This window comes from Propithecus coquereli, unplaced genomic scaffold (assembly GCF_000956105.1).
Source record: "Propithecus coquereli isolate 6110/MARCELLA unplaced genomic scaffold, Pcoq_1.0 Scaffold409, whole genome shotgun sequence".
NCBI lineage: Eukaryota > Metazoa > Chordata > Mammalia > Primates > Indriidae > Propithecus > Propithecus coquereli.
In genome coordinates this window covers 1,554,179-1,575,729 of record NW_012149830.1, presented here as the reverse complement: position 1 = coordinate 1,575,729, position 21,551 = coordinate 1,554,179, and the positions used below count along the sequence as shown (strand labels likewise).

Sequence of the window (21,551 nt, the reverse complement as noted above, 5' to 3'; positions counted from 1 at the left end):
CCTAGCTCACAACAACCTCAAACTCCTGGGCTTAAGCGATCCTCCTGCCTCAGCCTCCCGGGTAGCTGGGACTACAGGCGCCCGCCACCACCCCTGGTTAATTTTTTTCTATTTTTAGTTGCCCGGCTAATTTTTTCTGTTTTTAGTAGAGACGCGGTCTCACTTCGCTCAGGCTGGTCTCGAACTCCTGGGTAGCTGGGACTACAGGCGCCCGCCACCACCCCTGGCTAATTTTTTTCTATTTTTAGTTGCCCGGCTAATTTTTTCTGTTTTTAGTAGAGACGCGGTCTCACTTCGCTCAGGCTGGTCTCGAACTCCTGACCTCAAGTGCTCTTCCCACCTCAGCCTCCCAGAGTGCTGGGATTACAGGCATGAGGCATCGCACCTGGCCCAAAAGTGACTATTGACTCCAGTTCCCTGGGGAGAAGCCACTCGGGTTCCCAGGGCCTGTCTGCTTGTTAGAGCGACTGGAAAAGGTCTGTAGCGCAGTGATGTCCATAGTTGATAACAGAACCTCTTCCCGCCTCCAAAAGCACCACTAGTACAATTCCAGGAAACACATACTGGGGGTCAGTGTCGAAGTTGAAGGTCCTGGGAAGTTCTCAGGCCACTACTGAGTGAGGGCTGCCCGGGGAGAGCAGGGTAAGGCGGCGGAGACCCAGCAGCTCGGAAGACCTTGCCCACCGAGCCACTAGCGCGTGAAAAGCCGGCAGCCTTGTGGGCTCCCCAAGACTTGCGTGTGCTTCAAGAGGCTTTTGGCAGAAGGTTTTATGTGACTAAGGATCCCACCTTACTAGCAGGCAGGGGTGTGGAGGTGTGCCTGTGTTTTGAAATCAGAACTCCAGCTTTTATGTTCACAGTGGAATTTGAAAATGGAAGCCTAAAGTTGAAAATTAAGACCACCCATGCTTGCACCCCTGCAGACTATTTTCTGTGCCAGGCAGGTCATTCCAGGGTGAAGGGCTCTGGTAACAGCCTCCCATCCCCTGCCTTCCTGACAGAGCCATACACAGTGCGTGAGGCCCGCATCCATGTGCGCCACGTCCGAGACCTGCTCAAGAGCCTGGACCCATCCGACGCCTTCAATGGAGTTGACTGCAACTCCTTGTCCTTCCTGAGTGTCTTCACTGATGGCGACCTGGGAGGTATGGGAGGAATTGGGGCCGGGGGTTGGGCAGAGGGGCAGCAAGCAAGGAGGCCAGGGGCTGAGGGGGGTGGGGGCCAGGCCTTCCTCCTGGAGGTGCCCAGACTGGGGCCATGTTGAGGTTGGGAGGTGGTTGGCCCCATTGGCCCTGTGCTGACCACCAGTCTTGGGTCCCTCAGACAGCGGGAAGCGGAAGAAGGGCTTGGAGATGGACCCCATTGACTGCACACCACCCGAGTACATCTTGCCAGGCAGCCGGGAGCGGCCGTTGTGTCCCCTGCAGCCCCAGAACCGTGACTGGAAGGTGGGCCTCCTGGGGGGAGTGAGGAAGAGGGTCCCTTGGGTGGAGGGCCACACGCCAGGAGGCCTGGCCCACTCATGCCTGGCCATTCCTGCAGCCCCTGCAGTGCCTGAAAGTGCTGACCATGAGTGGCTGGAACCCGCCCCCGGGCAACCGCAAGATGCACGGGGACCTCATGTACCTGTTTGTGATCACAGCCGAGGACCGGCAAGTCAGCATCACCGCGTCCACACGGGGCTTTTACCTGAACCAGTGAGTCCCTGCCAGCCCGCTGCGGGCTCTGGTGTGCCCAGCAGTTCCGGGTCTGTGGGCAGACACCTGGGGCACCCCGCTGAGTGACCACCCTCTCCTTGCAGGTCCACAGCCTATCACTTCAACCCCAAACCCGCCAGCCCCCGCTTCCTCAGCCATTCCTTAGTGGAGCTGCTCAACCAGATCAGCCCGACCTTCAAAAAAAACTTCGCTGTGCTGCAGAAAAAAAGGTAGAGCCTCTGCCTTTGCCTTGTCTCACGTCGCAGGGGGTGTGGAATGAACTGGCCAGCCTGAACTCCGGCACTTCCGCTCAGAGAGACTGCCTCCATCCTCCAGTGCCCCAGTCCCCCTGTAGGGAGCTGTCAGCCAGCACTGGAGACAGCAGCCAAGATAGGCCCATTCACTTCCGGCTGACTCCTCAGGGCAGTGTCTTGGGGCAGGCGGATGCCAGAGCAGGCGGGGGCCTCAGAGAAGAAGGGGCCCGCAGCAGGGCTCTGAGCTTGGTGGGCTGCCCCATCTCCCCCTCCCCTGCCTGCCACAGGGTCCAGCGCCACCCGTTCGAGAGGATCGCCACCCCGTTCCAGGTATACAGCTGGACAGCCCCGCAGGCGGAGCACGCCATGGACTGTGTGCGCGCAGAGGATGCCTACACCTCGAGGCTGGGCTACGAGGAGCACATTCCTGGACAGGTGCCTGCGGCCTGGCCCTGCCCTCTCTGGGCGTCCCTCCCCTCCTGGGTTCCGTGTACTCCCCTGGAGGCTCCATGCTTGTCTGTTGATTTGGGAGTCCGAGGGGCTGCCCATGAAGAGGTCGAAGAAGGGACTTTGCAGAGCCTGCATCTCTCTCCTTTGTCCCTCTGCAGACGCGGGACTGGAACGAGGAGTTGCAGACAACCAGGGAATTGCCACGAAAGAACCTGCCTGAGCGGCTGCTTCGAGAAAGAGCCATATTCAAGGTGCCTGCAGCCCCTACCTTGTTTCTGGCCTCTTTGTGACTTCGAGTCCATGGGAGCAGAGGGCTCTCTTTCCCTCTGGGCTGAATGGCAAGGGCCACCCGGCTTCCTCTCCTCTCCACTGACTGCCATGGTGCCCTGGCCTGCACGTGCCCTCTGACCCTTCTAGGGCAGCAGCTCATTTGCATGACACTTTCAGCTTGCTGGGGTTTAAATGTTATTGGTACCATTACTGAGATAGAAATGAGAAAAAAATAGTTGCTTAAGGAGAACCTCTTGTAATCTTACTGCCCAGAGGTGGTGATGGCAAAAGAGCAAGCTCATTTCTCAGGTACTAACTTTGCCAGGGGCAGTGCCAAGTGCTTTATAGGCGTTAGTTCCTATAATCTTTTGGACACCTTGTAAAGGTTAGTACTTTTTTACAAGTGACCTTGTAAAGGTTACTGTTTTATAGACGAGGAGACTGGGTCTGGGAGGTTACCTGTCCAAGTGCAGCGGCACATAAGCAGTGGATCCCTGCTCCAGCCCTCACACCACGTTACTCACTGAGCTCTGCTGTCTCCCTAAGTATGAGTGTTATGGTTTTCTTGCTCTTCTCTAAATATGGGGAAACTGAGGCTGGGGGTCCCTGGGCTCCCAAGGCAGGCCTGGTTGCCTGCACCACCCATCTGAGCTTAGCCAGGGTGGACACACCTGGGGCTCTTGTGGGTGTGGCTCTCACGCTCCCAACCTCACCCCCTCCCAGGTGCACAGTGACTTCACAGCGGCTGCCACTCGGGGCGCCATGGCAGTCATTGACGGCAACGTGATGGCCATCAACCCCAGCGAGGAGACCAAGATGCAGATGTTCATCTGGAACAACATTTTCTTCAGTCTGGGCTTTGATGTCCGCGACCACTACAAGGACTTTGGTGGGGATGTGGCTGCCTACGTAGCGCCCACCAACGACCTGAACGGCGTGCGCACGTATAACGCGGTGGACGTGGAGGGGCTGTACACGCTGGGCACGGTGGTGGTAGATTACCGCGGCTACAGGGTCACGGCCCAGTCCATCATCCCTGGCATCCTGGAGCGGGACCAGGAGCAGAGCGTCATCTACGGGTCCATCGACTTTGGCAAGACGGTGGTGTCGCACCCCCGCTACCTGGAGCTGCTGGAGCGCACCAGCCGGCCCCTCAAGATCCTGCGGCACCGGGTGCTCAACGACCGCGACGAGGAGGTGGAGCTCTGCTCCTCCGTCGAGTGCAAGGGCATCATCGGCAATGATGGGCGCCACTACATCCTCGACCTGCTGCGCACCTTCCCCCCGGACCTCAACTTCCTGCCCGTGCCTGGGGAGGAGCTGCCCGAGGAGTGCACCCGCGCCGGCTTCCCCCGCGCCCACCGACACAAGCTCTGCTGCCTGCGCCAGGAGCTGGTGGATGCCTTCGTGGAGCACAGGTGAGGAGCAGCCCTGCGAGGCCGGGCCGCGGCTCCATGCTAGGAGGCGTAGGTACCTCTGTTGTTTTGGGGCCGGATGCTTGAAGGGAGAAGCTCTGGAAAGTGAGGAAGGGCTGGTTCTGGCCACATTCCCTGAACTCCCTGACCCAGTCTGCGAGACTCCCCAGTGCACAGATGCTGGGTGCAGCAGGGACTCACTCGGCTGAAGTGCTGCTGCCGTCTGAAGGAGCATCTGCCAGGGGGTTGTGACCGTCACGTGGGTGGAGTATGAGGAGGGAATGGGTGGTTAGGTGTCGGCCATGTCAAATATCCCACGCTGTGAATAACTCTTTCTCAAGGTGTCTGTTGAGAGCCCTGGCTTGGCTGGTGAGCCACTTCTCACCCTCCCACGCCCCAGTGTCTTCGTGTCCAGGGAGATTTGTCTTTTGCTGTGACCTACTGCTGTCCGGCACGTGCATGCATCGACACTTGCACGCTGGGCAGGACATGTCCTCGTGTCTGCAGCGTGTACAGCCCCAACACTCCTCAGCCCTCCACAGGCCGGGAACCTGGGGCCTGACTGCGGGCCCTGCAGCCAGCAGGGAGCTGTGGGCAGCAGAGCTTCCGACAGCCCTTTCTCATGTTCTGCTCTGTCCTGTCTGCCTCGCTCCAGGTACCTCCTCTTCATGAAGCTGGCAGCCCTGCAGCTGATGCAGCAGAAAGCCGGCAAGCTGGAGAACCCCACCTCCCTGGAAAATGGTGGGCCTCCCTCCTCGGAGTCCAAACCTGAAGACCCTCCGGGCCCCGAGGCGGAAAGGGAGGAGGAGGAGGGCAGCAGTGCTAGTGGCCTGGCCAAGGTGAAGGAGCTGGCAGAGACCATCGCTGCGGACGACAGCACAGGTGGGGAGAGCCCCCGGCCTGCCGTGGCGGCTGGTCCTGGCCCATGTCCTCAGGGAGTGGGGGGTGAGGCTCAGGGCCTCACCTGAGTGAGGGGGTCCGCCCTCCATCGGGCTGTGTCTCCGCAGCAGACCCTCGGAGCCGGGAGGTGATCCGTAACGCGTGCAAGGCAGTCGGCTCCATCAGCAGCACGGCCTTCGACATCCGCTTCAACCCTGACATCTTCTCGCCAGGCAAGCACCGGGGCTGGGCAGAGCCGTGCGGGGGGTCTTGGAGCCCTTGGTGCTGGTGGGCCTGTGTGCTCCCTGAGTGCTGCCCCCACCAGCCCAGGGCCTTGCCTGCCCCGCCTCCCTCCCGCCTGGCTCAAGCCTCTCTCCTCCCTCCAGGGGTTCGTTTCCCTGAGTCCTGCCAGGACGAAGTTCGGGACCAGAAGCAGCTGCTGAAGGACGCGGCTGCCTTCTTGCTCTCCTGTCAGATCCCTGGCTTGGTGAGGACGTGTCCCCAAGGGTGGTGGTGTGGGCCTGGTGCCTCATGCGCCCTCAACTTGGAGCTTGTGGGCCCTTCGCGGGAGTGGCCACCTTAGCTTTTCCTGGCCTGGGAGTTGGGCGGGTGGATGATCATCCCACGTCATAGATGGCAGCCTGACCCTGAGAGGTCAGGGGAGTCCTCAGGCGCAGGCTCTGCCCTACTGGCAGCTGGGTCTATCCTGAGTCCCGTGTGGCCCAAGGGTGGGGGAGCTGGTGTGCTCAGGTGGTGCACTCGTCTCAGACTGCTGTGCCTCCAAGCCTCTGGACGGGTGAGGGGAGAGTAGTGGCCCCCAAGGGTCACCCTCCTCTTGCCTAGGTAGTCAGAGAGGAGTCTATGCCACCCACTGGGCTTTCCCAGTTGTTGGCCTGTGGGCCCCTGGCCCTGCGTCCCTGTATAGGGCAGTTCTCCTTGCGCCCGTGCTGGAGGTGCAGGGCAGGTTCTCGTGTCCCTGCTGCTGCTTTCCGGGGAGCTGGGGTCTGAGTCCTGTCCTTCCCTCAGGGCCCCAGGACAGTGTGTGCTCCTCAGGGAAGACCCAGGGGGGTGGAGGCCGAGGTGCCGGGCCAGGGGTCTGACCTGCTGCAGCCCACAGGTGAAGGACTGCACAGAGCACGCGGTGCTGCCCATGGACGGGGCCACGCTGGCCGAGGTGATGCGCCAGCGCGGCATCAACATGCGCTACTTGGGCAAGGTGCTGGACCTCGTGCTCCGGAGCCCAGCCCGCGACCAGCTGGACCACATCTACGTGAGTGCCCCGGGTGGGCTGTCGGACTGGTGGGGCCGGGAAGGAGGCCTGGGGCCTGACCACGGCTCCCGTTTGAATCGTTTCAGAAAATAGGCATCGGAGAACTCATCACCCGCTCTGCCAAGCACATCTTCAAGACGTACTTACAGGTACTGCCCCTTCCCTCCCCAGCTGGCCAGGTCTCCCTGGGTGATGTCAGGCATCAGGGAGGACCCTTGTGACTTTGGTCAAAACCTCCCTCTCAGGGGGTCGAGCTCTCGGGGCTCTCAGCCGCCATCAGCCACTTCCTGAACTGCTTCCTGAGCTCCTACCCCAACCCTGTGGCCCACCTGCCTGCCGATGAGCTGGTCTCCAAGAAGAGGAACAAGAGGAGGAAAAACCGGCCTCCAGGGTCTGCGGATAACACAGCCTGGGCTGTGATGACCCCCCAGGAGCTTTGGAAGAACATATGCCAGGAAGCCAAGAACTACTTCGACTTCAGCCTTGAGTGGTACGTGCATGGTTGGGGCAGGGCAGCTGTGGGACTGGGCTCAGATGGCATCTGGGCCTCTAGTCCCAGAGCAATGGGGTCAAGAGAGAAGAGGGGCCCAAGTGACGCTAAAGTCACAAGGGCCCAGCTCAGGGCTCTGCCCCAGTGCCCGACACCACCCAGGGAGTGGTTGTGGAGGGTGGGAGTGGGAGGTCCCTGGGGCTGGTGGAGAAGCAGCTGTCGGGGTGAGGGGGGTTGGGGGGTGGGGCCAGGCGGGGCTGCTCAGGCCCACTTGCCCCCCCCAGCGAGAGCGTGGACCAGGCCGTGGAGACCTACGGCCTACAGAAGATAACACTGCTGCGCGAGATCTCGCTGAAAACCGGCATCCAGGTGGGCACGGCTCAAGGGCCAGAGGGTGGGGGGAGGTGACTTTCTCCACGCGGCCGTTTCCATACACGGTGGTGGGTCAGGACGTGCGGGCTGTCTGAGCCCAGGGCTGAGGCTGCTGTGGGTGTCGCGCTCGCCCCAGATCCTGCTGAAGGAGTACAGCTTCGACAGCCGCCACAAGCCCGCGTTCACCGAGGAGGACGTGCTCAACATCTTCCCCGTGGTCAAGCACGTCAACCCCAAGGCCTCGGACGCCTTCCATTTCTTCCAGAGCGGGCAGGCCAAAGTCCAGCAGGGTACGTGGCTGGGTGGGGTGAGCGGAGGTGCGGGGCTTCCCTGGTCCCTGGCCCTGACCTTGCCACCCCTGGGGGTGCCCTGCAGGCTTCCTGAAGGAGGGCTGTGAGCTCATCAATGAGGCCCTGAACCTGTTTAACAACGTGTACGGAGCCATGCACGTGGAGATCTGCGCCTGCCTGCGCCTCCTCGCCCGTCTCCACTACATCATGGGCGACTACACTGAGGTGGGCCTTGAGCACGCTCTGGGCTGTGTCCGCGCAGGCCCTGGGCCCTGGCCTGGTGTTGGGCTTGGTGAGCCAGGGGTCTGGGCTGCGTTGTCACCCGCCGTGGTAGCAGGAAGGGGGAGTCAGGCCGCAGGACTGCAGCCCTGTCCTAGGGGTCAGGTGGTCACTCACCTCACCTTGGGGACCATGGGGAGGAGCCGGAGGGGCCCAGGGAGGCCCTGGGGGTTGCTGCCGTGTCTGGGCTTCCCCAGCCCTACCGCTCGGCAGCGCGTCCTTGGGAGCCTCCTGTGCTCCAGTGAGGGGCTGCCATGGAGGTGCTGGCAGCGCTCCCCTCACGGGGCGTTGGCAAGGGCACGTTCCGGAGCACAGTGCCCAGCGCCTGGCAGGCACCCCGTGGAAGCCACGGTTATCTTGGCCACGTGCGGCCCTGTAGTGGTCAGACTGCCTCGACTGGCTGGGGGTCGGAGAGGCCGTTTTAGGGGGCGGCGTGCTTCATCCTCCCCACACCCGCTTCAGTCGAGGGGACTGCTTTTTTCCTTTGTTTATGTATTTTTTTAAGTTAATGTTTTATTTTTAGTAGTTTTAGATTTGCATAGATTTTGTTAGGAAGAGGGCTTAAAACAACAGCTTTTTAGAAAGCCTCAGCGCATGTGCACTGACAGCAGCTGTTGGCCCTTCCGCTGCCCTCAAGCGAAGCCCAGATAGGAAGTGCAGCCAGGGGTGACAGGCGAGCGCGAGAGCTGCGCTTGGGGGCCGCTTGCTCCTCGGGGCCTGGCAGCTCTGGGCGTGGGGCAGCGCCCACCCTGGATCGACAGCCCCCTTCCCCCAGGCCCTGAGCAACCAGCAGAAGGCCGTGCTGATGAGCGAGCGGGTGATGGGCATCGAGCACCCGAACACCATCCAGGAATACGTGAGTGCCGTGCGGGGGGACGCGCGGTGCCCTTGGTGCCCTCACGCGCCCCGCCTGGCCCTGACCCGCCCGCCCACCCGCAGATGCACCTGGCCCTGTACTGCTTCGCCAGCAGCCAGCTGTCCACGGCCCTGAGCCTGCTGTACCGCGCCCGCTACCTCATGCTGCTGGTGTTTGGGGAAGACCACCCTGAGATGGCTCTGCTGGACGTGAGTGCTGGGGAGGGGCGACAGGGACCAGTCTGTGTCCCAGGGGATTGGGAGCTGACCAGGCCCCCCCCACTGCCCCCAGAACAACATCGGGCTGGTGCTGCACGGCGTGATGGAGTACGACCTCTCGCTGCGCTTCCTGGAGAACGCGCTGGCCGTCAGCACGAAGTACCACGGGCCCAAGGCCCTGAAGGTGGCCCTCAGGTGAGGGAGGCTGCGTGAGCCAAACTCCTGGGGCCACAGGGGCCTGGGGAACACTTGGGGTGGGGCAGGGGAGGGACCCAGTGTTCTGTCTTCATCAGATTTTCTTTTGAGAAAGTGTCTTTCAACTTCCCCCTCTTCTGAGCCCTGGACTTGATGTTCCCTTGGACTTGATGTTCCCCTCGGGTCGATTCCAGGGAGGGATGTAGGGGATCCCCCCACCCTGAGTCAGGCCCCCACCGCCTAGCCTGCTCATGTCCCTCCCTCGCCCTGCCTGCCGTGCCTCCTGGCAGCCACCACCTTGTTGCCCGGGTCTATGAGAGCAAAGCTGAGTTCCGGTCGGCCCTGCAGCACGAGAAGGAAGGCTACACCATCTATAAGACCCAGGTGGGCTGCGGTAGTGGCTGGGGGCTGGAGCTGGGCCTCTGGGCCGTGGGCAGCCTGATCCCTTCCTGCCTCTCCCCGTAGCTGGGCGAGGACCACGAGAAGACCAAGGAGAGCTCCGAGTACCTCAAGTGCCTGACCCAGCAGGCCGTGGCCCTGCAGCGCACCATGAACGAGATCTACCGCAACGGCTCCAGCGCCAACATCCCGCCCCTCAAAGTACGTTCCTGGGCCGGGCGGGGGGCGCCCCCAGCCTCGGGTGGGTGAGCCTCGCTCACCGCCGGCCCCACCGCCCTCAGTTCACAGCCCCCAGCATGGCCAGCGTCCTGGAACAGCTCAATGTCATCAACGGCATCCTCTTCATTCCTCTCAGGTAAGCCGCCGGCGCACACGCCCCGCCTAGAAGTGAGCCTCTAGCGTTTTATTATCTAAGATGTGTCACCCACTCATGCATTGACACGGCTCAGAATTGAACACGGAGTCAGCGATGAGAAGTTCCTTGTGAATCCTCCCAGAAATACTCCACATAATTGAGCTAACATGGAGCTGTGATCTTTTTCCCCTTTGTTTTCTACACTAAATCGTAGCATACAATGCACAAAGTTGTTTTTTCTTAACAATGTATCTTGGTGGTCTTTCATATCAGTACCTAAAGAGTGGCTCCATCCTTCCTCTGGCTGCCGGGGCGTGCCGTGGGAGCAGCCCCTGTGGACTCCGTGGGGCTCTGCAAGCAGCACCCTCCTCCCCTCCTCCGTCGCGGGTGTGGGAACGGGCTTGCTCAGCCTGGCCTGTGGCTGCCCCGCCGCACTCCGGTACCTGCTTGTTGGAGGGGAGGCCCGTAGGACCCGGGCCTTGGGCCGTGTCCGGTGCGCTGTTCTTACTTTCTCGGCATTTAGGGGCCTTGCTCCACGGACATCTTTAAGAGGTTGATCTTACCCAAGTGCAAGTGTAACCAGAGCTGGTAGGGTGTCGGAGGGCCCAGGCCCGGTCTGATCCACCTTCATCCCACCCTTCTACTCAGCCAAAAAGACCTGGAGAATCTGAAAGCTGAGGTGGCACGGCGGCACCAGCTCCAGGAGGCCAGCAGAAACAGGGATAGGGCTGAGGAGCCCATGGCCACGGAGCCGGAGCCAGCGGGGGACCCAGACGACGTGGGCTCCCAGCCCCAGGCTGCCAAGGACCCTTCTTCCCCGAGCTTGCAGGGATAGGGAGAGACAGACGGACAATCAGCAGCCCCGTCACCAGTGATGCAGATTCCAGGAGAGGGGGGCATGCCTGCAGATCAGAAGAGGACGCGAGTCCCTCTTCTTCCATGTTCCACCCCCACCCTCACCCCCAGCATCTTCCTGGGACCCCAGTCTGGCCTGCCTGCCCCCAAAAAGATGTTTTTGCACTGGTTCACTGAATATACGATGCAGAGGCCTGAGTGAAGACCCGTGAATGGAGCGTGTGGGCATCAGTTCCCAGCTGGGGGGCAGGTGCCCCCCAGGCCCCCATCCTCCAGCAGGTGTGTGCGAGTGTGTCCATGCCATGAGTGTCTCGGTCTGTCCTTCCTAACTTGTACATAGCCCCGAGTCGGTTCTGAGTGGATGACGTGCAGCTGAGACTTCTCAGGTCATTTGTATGTTTGACGTTATGGCTGCTGTTTTTGCTGCCACTACCCCCAGGCCCAGCCTGGCTGAAAGTCGAGGTTTTAAGCCAAAAAAGATGGGGCTTTCCTGTGTCCTGGAATGGGGAGTCAGAGCTCTGTGGCAGGGCTGGAGGGTTGGGGTGCACTTTAGTTTCGTGGCTGTACTCCAGGGTGAGGGTGAGGGGCTGGCAGTGGCGTTCCCAGGGCACCCGTGCACCCGCCCTTGCCTGTCTGCCCTTGGGTCCAGCAGGAGGCGCTGCCGCGGGCTCTGACAGGCCTCTCTACTCCGGCACCCCAGGTGGGGATAACCTTGGGGGCTAGTCTGAATGTATCTTTCTCCCCGTTTTAACCTGAGCTGCCTAACGCACAGTGGGGTGGGGTGGGGTGGGTGGGGGGCTGGGGGACCAGGCCAAGTCATGGATCTGGGGGAAGGTTACCAGATACAGGAGCGATTGTCACCTCTTTGTGGAGCCCGGCTCCCTGCCTGGTCCTGGCCCCACATGCACCTTCTATGGAGAGTAGCTCTGGGGGTAGCAGGCGGGTCCCAGAGGCCCCGGCGCTCCCTCTCCCCGCCTGCCTGTGCCGCTTCTCTGGCTTCTCTGTGCCTGCTGTCAGAGCCTGGGGGAGGGGGTCACACCCGGGAGCTGCGGGAGCCGTGTCTGGCGGCCGGCCCGGGTCTGTCCAGACACCTTGTTTCAAAGGGAGTGGGCGTGAGCTAGCAAGCATCCCCACAGCTGATCAAGAACTTTTTCTTGTTTTTAAACCATCACGTCTTCATTTCACATTGGAATAAAGTGAGTTTTTGAAACCTGCTGCCCAGCCTCACCTGTGTGTTCTGTACCCTAGTCTCGTTTGACTGCAAGCGCTGTTGTCAGAAATGTTCCTGGGAGGCGAGTATGTATAAATTAGGTCAAATTCAAGATTATGCTTATTACGTCACTGAAGTAGGTGGAGTCATGAGCACTCAGCTGGGGTTTGCCCGGCTGCCAGTCACTAGGCTCGTGGGCCTGTGACAGAGATGAACCTCGCCTGTCATTGGTGACAGGAGAAAAAAGGCTGGAGTGAAGGCTCACTGGGGAGGGGCGCTAGGCCGCTGGATCTGCCAGGTCACTGAGCACCCAATGGGGCACCTCAGGCCAAGTGTCCCTTCACTTGGGGCAGGAGGGTGGGGCACCAGAAGGTGCGCAGTGCTGGGGGCATGGAGGAGTAGTTGAAATTCGTTGTCCTAGTGGCGTCAGTGTTAGCTAGATCCTTGGAGAGGTGAGATGCAAGGAAGGAGAGCCCAGCTAGGTGGACTTGAGGAGCAGAGCCTGTGACGTGAGGGGACCTCGCTCTCGGGAGAGGGGAGTTGAAGTCTCATTACAGCTGGTGGCTGCTGCCCAGCCATCCCTCTCCAGAGCAGGCAGGCCCTCGGCCTCATGCAGAATCGAATGCCTTTTGGAATTTGGGGAAAGTTCTTTGTGTCTTGGAAATTCTGAAAAAGAAAATTCCACCCTAATAATCTCTTAGCCAACTGGAATAAATGTCCATGACCTCACGGTTTTAAGTGACACCCAAATCAACACCGAGCCTGGTGAAGCCTGGTGCGTGCCCACCAGCAGCCTCCTTCCCGGCCTCACAGTAACCACCGGGCCTTGCTCCCCTGACCAGGGGTCATGGTTTCACCACACTTCTCCAAATGCGGGCACATTTTAAAGCTCAGAAGGGGTTGGGTTTAATTATTACCATTGTGCCTACTTGTCACCTGAGAGGCCCAGGGCTGTTTTTCCTAGTTGATCCCTTAAGCACATTAGTGCTGTCAGACACCTTTTGACAACCCAAATGACAAGGGGCTGTTGTTTTATAAAGGAAATAGAGGCTGTAGGTCTGAAATCCACCCCTTCTCCTTCCCTTCTCTTAGGTGACAGGTTTCAGTTTTTTAAAAGAAGAGTAAACAGTGGCATCCAGGCAGGTTTCGTGTGGGAACTGGCACGTGGTAGGCCGTGGCCTCAGTGTGGACCAGCAGCTCTTCAAGATGGAAAACGGAGTCTCACCAAGTTGTGTGAGCCACACCAGCCTCTCCATACCCTCTGCTCTGGTCTTCCACTGACCACTTTTTTCTTCTGTTTGGATTTCTTTTTAACATGCATTTTTTTATACATATATATATAAAATAAATTTATATATATATGTAATTTTATTTAAAGACACGGTCTTGCTCTGTCTCAAAGGCTATAGTGCAGTGGCACAATCATAGCTCACTGCAGCCTCAGACTCCTAGGGTCACACAATCCTGCCTTAGCCTTCCAAGTAGCTGGGACTACAGGCACATGCCACCACACCCACCTGGCTAATTTCTTTTTTTAAAAATGGAGATGGGTTCTTGCCATGTTGCCCAGGCTGGTCTTGAACTCCCAGCCTCAAGTGATCTTGTTGCGTCAGCCTCCCAAAATGCTAGGATTATAGGTCTGAGCCCCTGCACCTGGTCCTATTTTTGTAATGTAAAAAAATATCTTAAAAGAACTGTTACAACCAAATTAAACTTTTAAGGTTGTGTCATCTGCATCTACTTCTGCCTTGTTACCTGAGTACTGAGAGAACTGTTGGACTTAATTGAGGAATTCCTATACGTCCTGCAGCTCAGACTAAGGTATCCTGACGTGGCCCAAGTGTTTCCTCACCCCTACCTTCAGTGTCCAAGCTACCAAATCAAACCAGGACACCTACAGAGGACAGGTGGCTTTTCCACAAGTGGAAAGTGAAACACCGCCATTAATGGGAGTAATCCATTGATTTTAAGAGAGAAATCAGACGCAGATGCAGACCATGCAGGACACAATTACCCCGAGAATAGTCACTTCACATAGAACGATTGAGGAGCCTACGATAAGCAAGTTTGGGCAACATAGTTCTTGCTTATCCTTCGTACCCCCATTCCTAATGGCCATCTCACAATGGTCAGCAGTGGGGTACAACGTGGTGACAGGGCTCAGGGATGGGATGAGGGTCTTTCCTGCATTATTAAAGCGGCTGAAAAGTTTTTGAAGTGTCCAAATGTCCTCCTTCTTAGCTTAAATAGCTAGTAAGATATGTTACACATGCAGAAACAGGTCAGGGAAAGACCGAGTCCCAGCTCACCCCTTAATCAGCTACAACTCCCTTGACACGGGACCCCCAGCTCACATGAACCTCAGTTTTCCTATCCGTTAACACACACTAGCACCCACCAGCGGGCTCTGTGAGAAAGGGTCAGGTCTCTTCCCTCGGCTAGTCCCTCTACCTCCGCGGGGCGCCAGGAGACTTTAGGAATTACCCACCGCAGGAAACACACAGAGAAACAAACTCCGTGTGTCAAGTGAAGGTGAAAGAGCAAAGAGCTCAAACCCCAGCTGTGGGGCCCGGGACCAGTGCCCGGATTTCTCTGGTGAGAAGCTGAATCACTTAGATCAGTGGTTCTCAGACTTGAGCCCGCAATATCATCTGGAGGGCTTGTTAAAAGCGCTAAGTAAATAGGCTCCACCCTGTTTCAGATTCAGTATGTCTGAGCTGGGGCCCCACAATTTGTTTTTTTCCTTCAAGATCCTTAACTTAATACAATTTGCATTTCTAAAGAGCTCCCAGGTGATGCTGTCGCTGCTGATAGGGGAACACTTTTGGGATTGCTGTCCTAGAGGATTCTGGTATCTCAGCAGTTGAGAAATGTGTCTGCACACAAGTGAGGTTGTTCACCAAAGACCAAGCAGAGACACACCTGCCACATCTAAGATGCAGCGCTTCCCCCCAACTCATGGCTTCTACCTTTCTGCCCCTCACCCAGCCTCAAAGGACAGACATGGCTATGAATCTTGGAAGGAGGCTTGATGTGAGACACCCAACACTGAGTTATTCAACAGGCTTTGAACAGTCAGCAGTATTTCAGAATAGTGACACTAAAGCTAGAACTCTACCCCCTCGGGAAAAGTGGTCAGGCCCCCTGACCTGGAGGTCAGCCTAGGGGAACGGGGTGGAAAAAAGAGGAACATGCAAGGAAATAGAAAAGCTGCAAAATGCAGGAAACCTAACTTCAGGCAAATTACTTTGTTGCTCTGGGCCCTGGGCTCTAAGAAAAGAGCCAGTGCATGATTCAACATCTGTGCTTTGTACAGGAAAGCAGCCTGAGGACTTCATGGGTATCCTGAAGACACCAAGGACACTAGCTGACCAGCAGCCTACGGAGAACAGGCAGGACACAGCCAACATGCGTAAAACACACAGAGAGCCCTGGGACAAGCATGAAGACTTATTTTAGTATGTTTCAAACAAAACTGAAAACAATATTAAGGATCTTCATGAATCCAAGACCACCAAGCAGGCTGAGGCTTACTCATGAAAAGCACAAAGGGCTCTGAAACCAATAGAGGGCCAGTTCTTTGCAAAGGGGGCTGACACACCATTCCTGGCTTCAGCTACAGGCACTGTGTCAGAATGAAATGGGCTACTGAAGGGCTGTAGCTGCCGGAGCCGTCTGCTCTGCACAAGCGCGCCACGCAGGAGTCTCTGCTGCGGTGCTCCTCACTCCAAACGGGGCAAGGGAGACAGGAAGGCCAGCGCTGGCGCCGCCCTAAAGAAAACCTCCTATCAAGGCCCAGCTACCCTGTGACCAATTTGTGTCTTACTCTTTTTATGACTGGAGCTACATGCACCCCACTTCCTACCAGGATTTCATCTGTGCACAAGACGACCAAAAGAAAAAATCACATCTAGTTTTATAGGCATTTAATAGTTTACCAATTGGTACAATAAGATTTTTTAATATGCAGAAAACATGAATAAATTTTGTTTTACACAGTCTGAGCAACAAATCTTACTGTAAAACACAAGAGCAATATTATATACATTCCTTTACTGATTTTTTAAAATTGTGTCAATATCTTCAGTTAACTCTTACAATCTGGGGAACTGTTTTCTCAATTACCACCTCTGCAACGTTTATATGAAATCAATGCTTGCCTTCATGTCAGTGTCAGGATCAACTTCTAACTCCAAGATTTCTGTGTTTCTAACATCTTCAGAGTGAGCTTTAGGGATGCCTGAAGGATAGGCAGGACAAGAAAGCAGCTACTCCCATGATATAGTGGAAAGATAAAAAGGCCCGTTCAGTTCAGTCGAGACTTGTAAATCCAATTTGCCCCCCGCCCCCCCACTGGAAAAAAAACCCCAAACCTTTTTCCCACCAATTTTGTACATGTCGCTTCTCTACCAGGAGATTCTTCTTTGCGTCATCTCAATTAATTAACACATTGGACTTACATACAGCTGGACAGAAAGAGTAACCATTTTAAGTGCCTTTTCCTTCAACAATTTTAACCTCAGTTGCTTAAGGATTATCAAACCACCACTGTCAACAAACAAAATATCCTTTACTTTTAAATAGTTTTTCTTTAAATAAACTTAAAAAAAACTATTTAATGAGTAATATTATTGGGAAGTTCACACAGAAAACAGAAAGAGGAAAACAGGAGAGCAGGGCACCGACAGTAAGGAGACTGGGCCTGGTGACTCTGGAGCCAAAGCTTCCAAAGACTACAGGGAGCGCCTCCGGCCCTGGATGACTTGCTAACACTAGTGATTTGTAGAGCAGTGCTCCGGGCACACCACTGGTCACACCACACACAGACACAACAGGACGGTCTTAGTCTCCTAAAGTGCAAGATGCCATGGCAACAAGCAACTAGTCTCCAAGCGATGTCTACACCACAGTTTCCACGGCTTGCACTCTCAAAGAGTGCAGCTGGAATTTCTTGGGCACATTGTATTAGGGTGGCACTGGAATGTCTTCTCACACACACACAAAGTCAATAATCATCTGAGGATGCAATTCTACCAGCTTTTTATTTCTTAAATAAGTGGCCAATTTGATTGAGAAAGTGACAAAGCAGCAATGAACCTCTAAACCAATCAATAAAGTCCTCTACTTACAATCCAAACCAGTAACCTCATCATTGTCCTTATCCCAGGCAAGGCACAGGGTTAGACAGCAGACAGAGAAAACAGAGAACACAGAGTCAGAAAGGGCATCAACAGGGCAGTGTCAGACAACAGTGCAGGAAACCTTTGCAAATCTGCTTCCAGATTGTAGATGGATTGCTCTCCCCACCCCCTTCATTATTCAAACAGGGCTCATGACATTTGGATCCAGTTGTGGACCATCCCTGAGATTCAATGTTCGCTGCTTCTTAAATGGAGGATGTCTGGTAACTCAACTCAGCAGCAGGCTGTGGCAATCTCCCAAGTAAGGATAACTTTGTTTACAGAGCAATTGTCTCTCCTCCTCTGTCAACGAAAGTCACTGTATGCTGCAGGGGAAGAAATCGTTTCCTCCTACATCAGTACCATTTTTCCTTTATTGTTCATATCTATGAGTGATTTCTAGATGTTGTGGCTTACCCTTAAACAATTCATGCTAAAAATGAATTAAAATACAAGACATTTATACATGTACAAACAAATGTTAAGATGCACCATTTCTATGTATTTATATTTCTCAAAATAGGACAGGAAATAGCAGCAAACAAGAACAAAGATATTTTCCATAGTTTCTGTAGAAAAATCCAGTCAGAAGAAGGGGAAAAAAGACTTCTCGATTTAAGCAGGGCTGTGAGGCAATAATGTCCTGAAAGTTTAATCTACTGTATTTAAGGAATTAGCTTAAGATGTAATTTTTGTCCTCAAAAATAGCCATTAGTTCTCAAAAACACTTTCCCTTCCAGAGACCTCTCTCAGGAAATATTAAAAACAAACAAGCAAACAAACAAAAAGACACAAGCTAGACATAAAGCTGCTTCTCATTAATACATGGCCTAGTCTCTGTGTGTCTATCTACAGGACGTTAACTCTCACCCTTTGTCTTTTTCAGGAACCAAATTTCCGTTAAATACTAAAAGGGACATTTAAAAAATCACATATTACACAAATGAATAAAATGAAATTCAGAATAAATTTCTTTTGTTAAACTGTCACTGTTAATTTAATTGTTCTGTTAACTTTCAAACAACTTTCTTTAAAAAACACGTTGGTTAGCTAAGCAATGGAATTCTTTATTAATATTGACAATGGAATGAAGAGTGTTCCAAACGTCATGGATAAAAATTCTCTTACACCTACTTGTAATAACTTTGGATCAAAATATACAATATATCTGGGATGTGTAAAATGCTGAACGGCCAAATTAGAGGGGGGAAATAACAAAAGTGATTTTCCTTCAGCTGGAAAAAATCCCCACAGAGTCAGACGTAGTTTTCAGAAGAATTAGGATCAAAAAGGGTTTGTTCTGAAGCATGGCATTCCACAGTGAGATTTATTCTACTTGTCTGTTTTAGCACTTCTTCGAAACCCCAGGACCAAGGACATGGAGGTTGATGTGTGTGATATACACATACAGACTTATCCGCTTACAGATAGGCCCATATACTTATAAACATTTATATATAAACCAAAGGTGAAAACACAGTACATTTTTATGCACGTTCCGTTAAACCCTGTCATTTTATAAACTTTTAAGTAAAACACAGTTCAAATTGATATCAGATTCATGTTGAAAAACAAACTGCTGTATCTCTCCCACTCCTTTAAAATGGGCAAACATAACCTTTTCAGTATTTCTCTGTCATTGTAATGCACATTGCACATCCCTAAAAAACATCAGAAACAAATAGTGATTTGTACCATGACACACTCAATGGAAAGATTAAATTCTACTTGGAAGTCACATCACTATACACTCTAATAATATGGAGAATACAACTAGAAGTATGTCTAGTGTGGAAAATAGAAGCTTAGAGTATGACAGTGTTTTTTAACCTGTTTACAAAGCATTAAGACCCAAATGAAATAAACACATTGCTATTAGCTGCTGATTTTTCTTATTTGAGATTTACAGTCATTTTCTTACATAAATATACCACTAGCCTTTGCTTGATAGGCTGCCAAAACAAATGAATTCTACTAATTTGGCAAATGTGTCATGACAAAAATTCCAATGTGTAATCCCCATTAATTACATAGATGGTTCAGAAGATTTTGAATTGTAGCCTTATTATCTAACATCCTTAAAGAAGATTTATTAAGCACACTTAAGTGATGTTACATAGATATACATTTCAGAAAAAGCCCTAATAACCACCACTTTTCCCCAAATGAGGCCATCAAGTCAGGCACCAACAGATAGCAGAAAGAAAAACAGGAATTAATAATCCAACATAAAATGACACTGTCAAATATTCAGTTTAGTGCCCTAGTTCAATTTTTTTCAACTTCTGCCTTCTTAGGCCTGGTGTGACCAATGCCAGCCCAGGTTTTTAAACCCTATGGTACTTCTAGACAACGTATGTAAATTTACAGTATACAATTTGGATTCACCATGCATGAATACTTTGTGTGTAACATTTAATAAGCTCAATCTACATCCAGAATAATTTACATGAAAGGACAATATTTATTTAAACAGAGCTCAATGGGGTAACCATGGTATCATCAGAGCGCATCCAGAGGAAAGAAGGGAGGAGGGGCCAAGTGAGACTCAATCAACGGCACTCCCACACCTTTACTGTTTGGTCGACACTGCCAGTAACCACATAGGGTGCCGTTTTGTGGAAATCTGAAAGAAAATGAAAAGGCTTATTTTAAAATCATATTGAGCCAGAAACAATTTTTAATAAGCAAGTTGAAGAGCCAGCATATCCATGTTTCTCTAACATACCCACAGCCCCAGAAAATATCTAGTTTACCAACTGCGCTAGGGAAGCTGAGATTCGATGATTAAACCCTGTATTAACATCTCAGTGAAAATGCCCACTCCCACTTGTCTCATCCCAAATGGGGCTCAAATCTAACAAGAAGGATAATCTCAGCATATCTATTTATTGAACATGATGTTCCAGGCAGAGCACAAATGCTTTATATTCATACTTAATCTCTGAAACAATCCTGTGAGGTAGGTAGGCATCAGTGTATTATATTTTGCTGTATTCACTATCTTAAATTCTACAGTCAAGTCCAGATGATTCTCAGGATGTTTATTAAACTTAAATACAATTCCCTGAGTTTCTAGTACATGATAGTGTATACTTGTCAGAGGGAAAGGTTGAGTAAGATTTCTTTTGAGAAACTTACAAACTAGTAGGGGAGAAAAATTACCCGTCCGAGTGGTCAGTTAAGTATCCTCTTCACAATTTTAATTTCCAAAACCAATATTGTGCAATGGAGAAAGTAATTTTTTTATTATAAGGCTAATGATAGAGAGTTAAGGAAAGGAAAATTTAAAACAAATGGTAGGAATCCACAAAATTTTAACCTGTCTTCTCTGTTCTGCCCTGAAAGCACACGGTTATTTCTTACCGGCAAAGTCCACATGGTTACGTAAAACTTTGCTGTATGTGGCACTCCAAAATCTAATGTTCAGAAACTGCATAACTCATACATACCCAAGGAGGTAACAAAGTGTTCATGCGCATTGAGAGTCTTCATGCATCGCTTGTTCTTGTAATCCCATACACGTAGGGTCTTGTCATCAGCACAACTCAAAATAAACTTCCCCCCAGAATGGAACAGAACTCCACGTACCCAGTTATCATGACCCACCTTAAAAACAAGAAGGTATTTGACTCAGTAAAAAGCAAAAATGTTTAAATACCACCTATGAAATAATACATGATTACATTAAAACAATATACACCAAAACCACCAAAGGACAAAAATAAATAAAAAGTCTAGGGAATTCTTCTAGATTAAAGGAAACAGGAAACTAACGAGACATGATCAATAAATGAAAGGTGTGAGCCCTGACTGTATCCTGGACAGAGCTTAAAAAAGAAGTTATAAAGGACATTACTGAGATAACTGGAGAAAACATGAATATGTAGCATTATCAATGTTAAGTTTCTTGAGGATGACTAACTTCACTGTGGTTTTATACTCTTGTTCTTAGGAGATACATACTAAAATATCTGGGGTAACATGTCACATGATCTCTACCAGGAATTCTCAAATGGTTCAGCAAAATGTACACACACAAATACACACACAAGAATTAACAACTGGTGACTAGGTGAAGGATATACTGGCATTCACTATATATTATCTATCCAACCATCATCTATATATCCTCTGTCCCAGCAACTCTGTTTCTTGAAATTAACCAGAGATTTAGTTGACAAAAGTTTGTTACAAAGCAATATACATGGTATGGTATTTTTATAAAAAATACCACATTCACCTATATATTAAGAAAAAGTTTTAGAATTGCTCAGTCCAACAGGGTAGCACTGGTCACATGTGCCTATTTAAATATATACTAATTAAAATTAAACACAAATTATCAATTAAGTTCTTCAATCTCACTAGTCACATTTCACAAGCTCAACAGCTGCATGTGGCTAGCAGCTCCCATGTTGGACGGTGTAGATACAGAACATCACTGCAGATGGTTATACTGGATAGCTCTAGTCTAGATAAATACAACTGGAAGGCATTATTAGATACGGCAGAGTGATCTGAGGGTGATTTTCATTTTCTTCCTTTAGCTTTTCCATATATTTCTAAATTTTTCTGCAATGGAAAAGATTATATATTACTTTTGTAAAAAGAATA

The 21,551-nt window shown here is 52.3% G+C and overlaps 2 protein-coding genes across 4 annotated transcripts in view; one reads left to right on the top strand and one right to left on the bottom strand.

Moving 5' to 3' along the window:
• CLUH (clustered mitochondria (cluA/CLU1) homolog) overlaps positions 1–11,759 on the top strand; it is a 21,179-nt gene extending 9,420 nt beyond the window's left edge. Inside the window, exons 4-26 of one of the 3 annotated variants that reach the window (XM_012653051.1) lie at positions 1,002–1,145; positions 1,324–1,448; positions 1,543–1,697; positions 1,802–1,927; positions 2,239–2,386; positions 2,560–2,652; positions 3,395–4,089; positions 4,742–4,968; positions 5,097–5,198; positions 5,352–5,452; positions 6,083–6,235; positions 6,322–6,384; positions 6,481–6,725; positions 7,010–7,094; positions 7,234–7,387; positions 7,473–7,612; positions 8,442–8,522; positions 8,606–8,731; positions 8,814–8,935; positions 9,226–9,319; positions 9,401–9,535; positions 9,616–9,689; positions 10,338–11,759. In XM_012653051.1, coding sequence (XP_012508505.1) covers positions 1,002–1,145; positions 1,324–1,448; positions 1,543–1,697; positions 1,802–1,927; positions 2,239–2,386; positions 2,560–2,652; positions 3,395–4,089; positions 4,742–4,968; positions 5,097–5,198; positions 5,352–5,452; positions 6,083–6,235; positions 6,322–6,384; positions 6,481–6,725; positions 7,010–7,094; positions 7,234–7,387; positions 7,473–7,612; positions 8,442–8,522; positions 8,606–8,731; positions 8,814–8,935; positions 9,226–9,319; positions 9,401–9,535; positions 9,616–9,689; positions 10,338–10,524 — 3,575 coding nt within the window. In that variant the 3' untranslated portion in view covers positions 10,525–11,759. Of the gene's footprint in view, positions 1–1,001; positions 1,146–1,323; positions 1,449–1,542; positions 1,698–1,801; positions 1,928–2,238; positions 2,387–2,559; positions 2,657–3,394; positions 4,090–4,741; positions 4,969–5,093; positions 5,199–5,351; positions 5,453–6,082; positions 6,236–6,321; positions 6,385–6,480; positions 6,726–7,009; positions 7,095–7,233; positions 7,388–7,472; positions 7,613–8,441; positions 8,523–8,605; positions 8,732–8,813; positions 8,936–9,225; positions 9,320–9,400; positions 9,536–9,615; positions 9,690–10,337 lie in introns of all 3 variants that reach the window. The other 2 variants (XM_012653049.1, XM_012653050.1) reach the window with 2 other exon arrangements.
• A 3,906-nt stretch (positions 11,760–15,665) lies between these two features.
• The window catches only part of PAFAH1B1 (platelet-activating factor acetylhydrolase 1b, regulatory subunit 1 (45kDa)), a 16,108-nt gene continuing 10,222 nt past the window's right edge, over positions 15,666–21,551 (bottom strand). Inside the window, exons 4-5 of the mRNA XM_012653001.1 lie at positions 20,387–20,543; positions 15,666–19,560 (exon numbers count right to left, since the gene is read on the bottom strand). Of these exons, the coding sequence (XP_012508455.1) occupies positions 19,487–19,560; positions 20,387–20,543 (231 nt within the window). The 3' untranslated portion in view covers positions 15,666–19,486. The remainder of the gene's footprint in view (positions 19,561–20,386; positions 20,544–21,551) is intronic.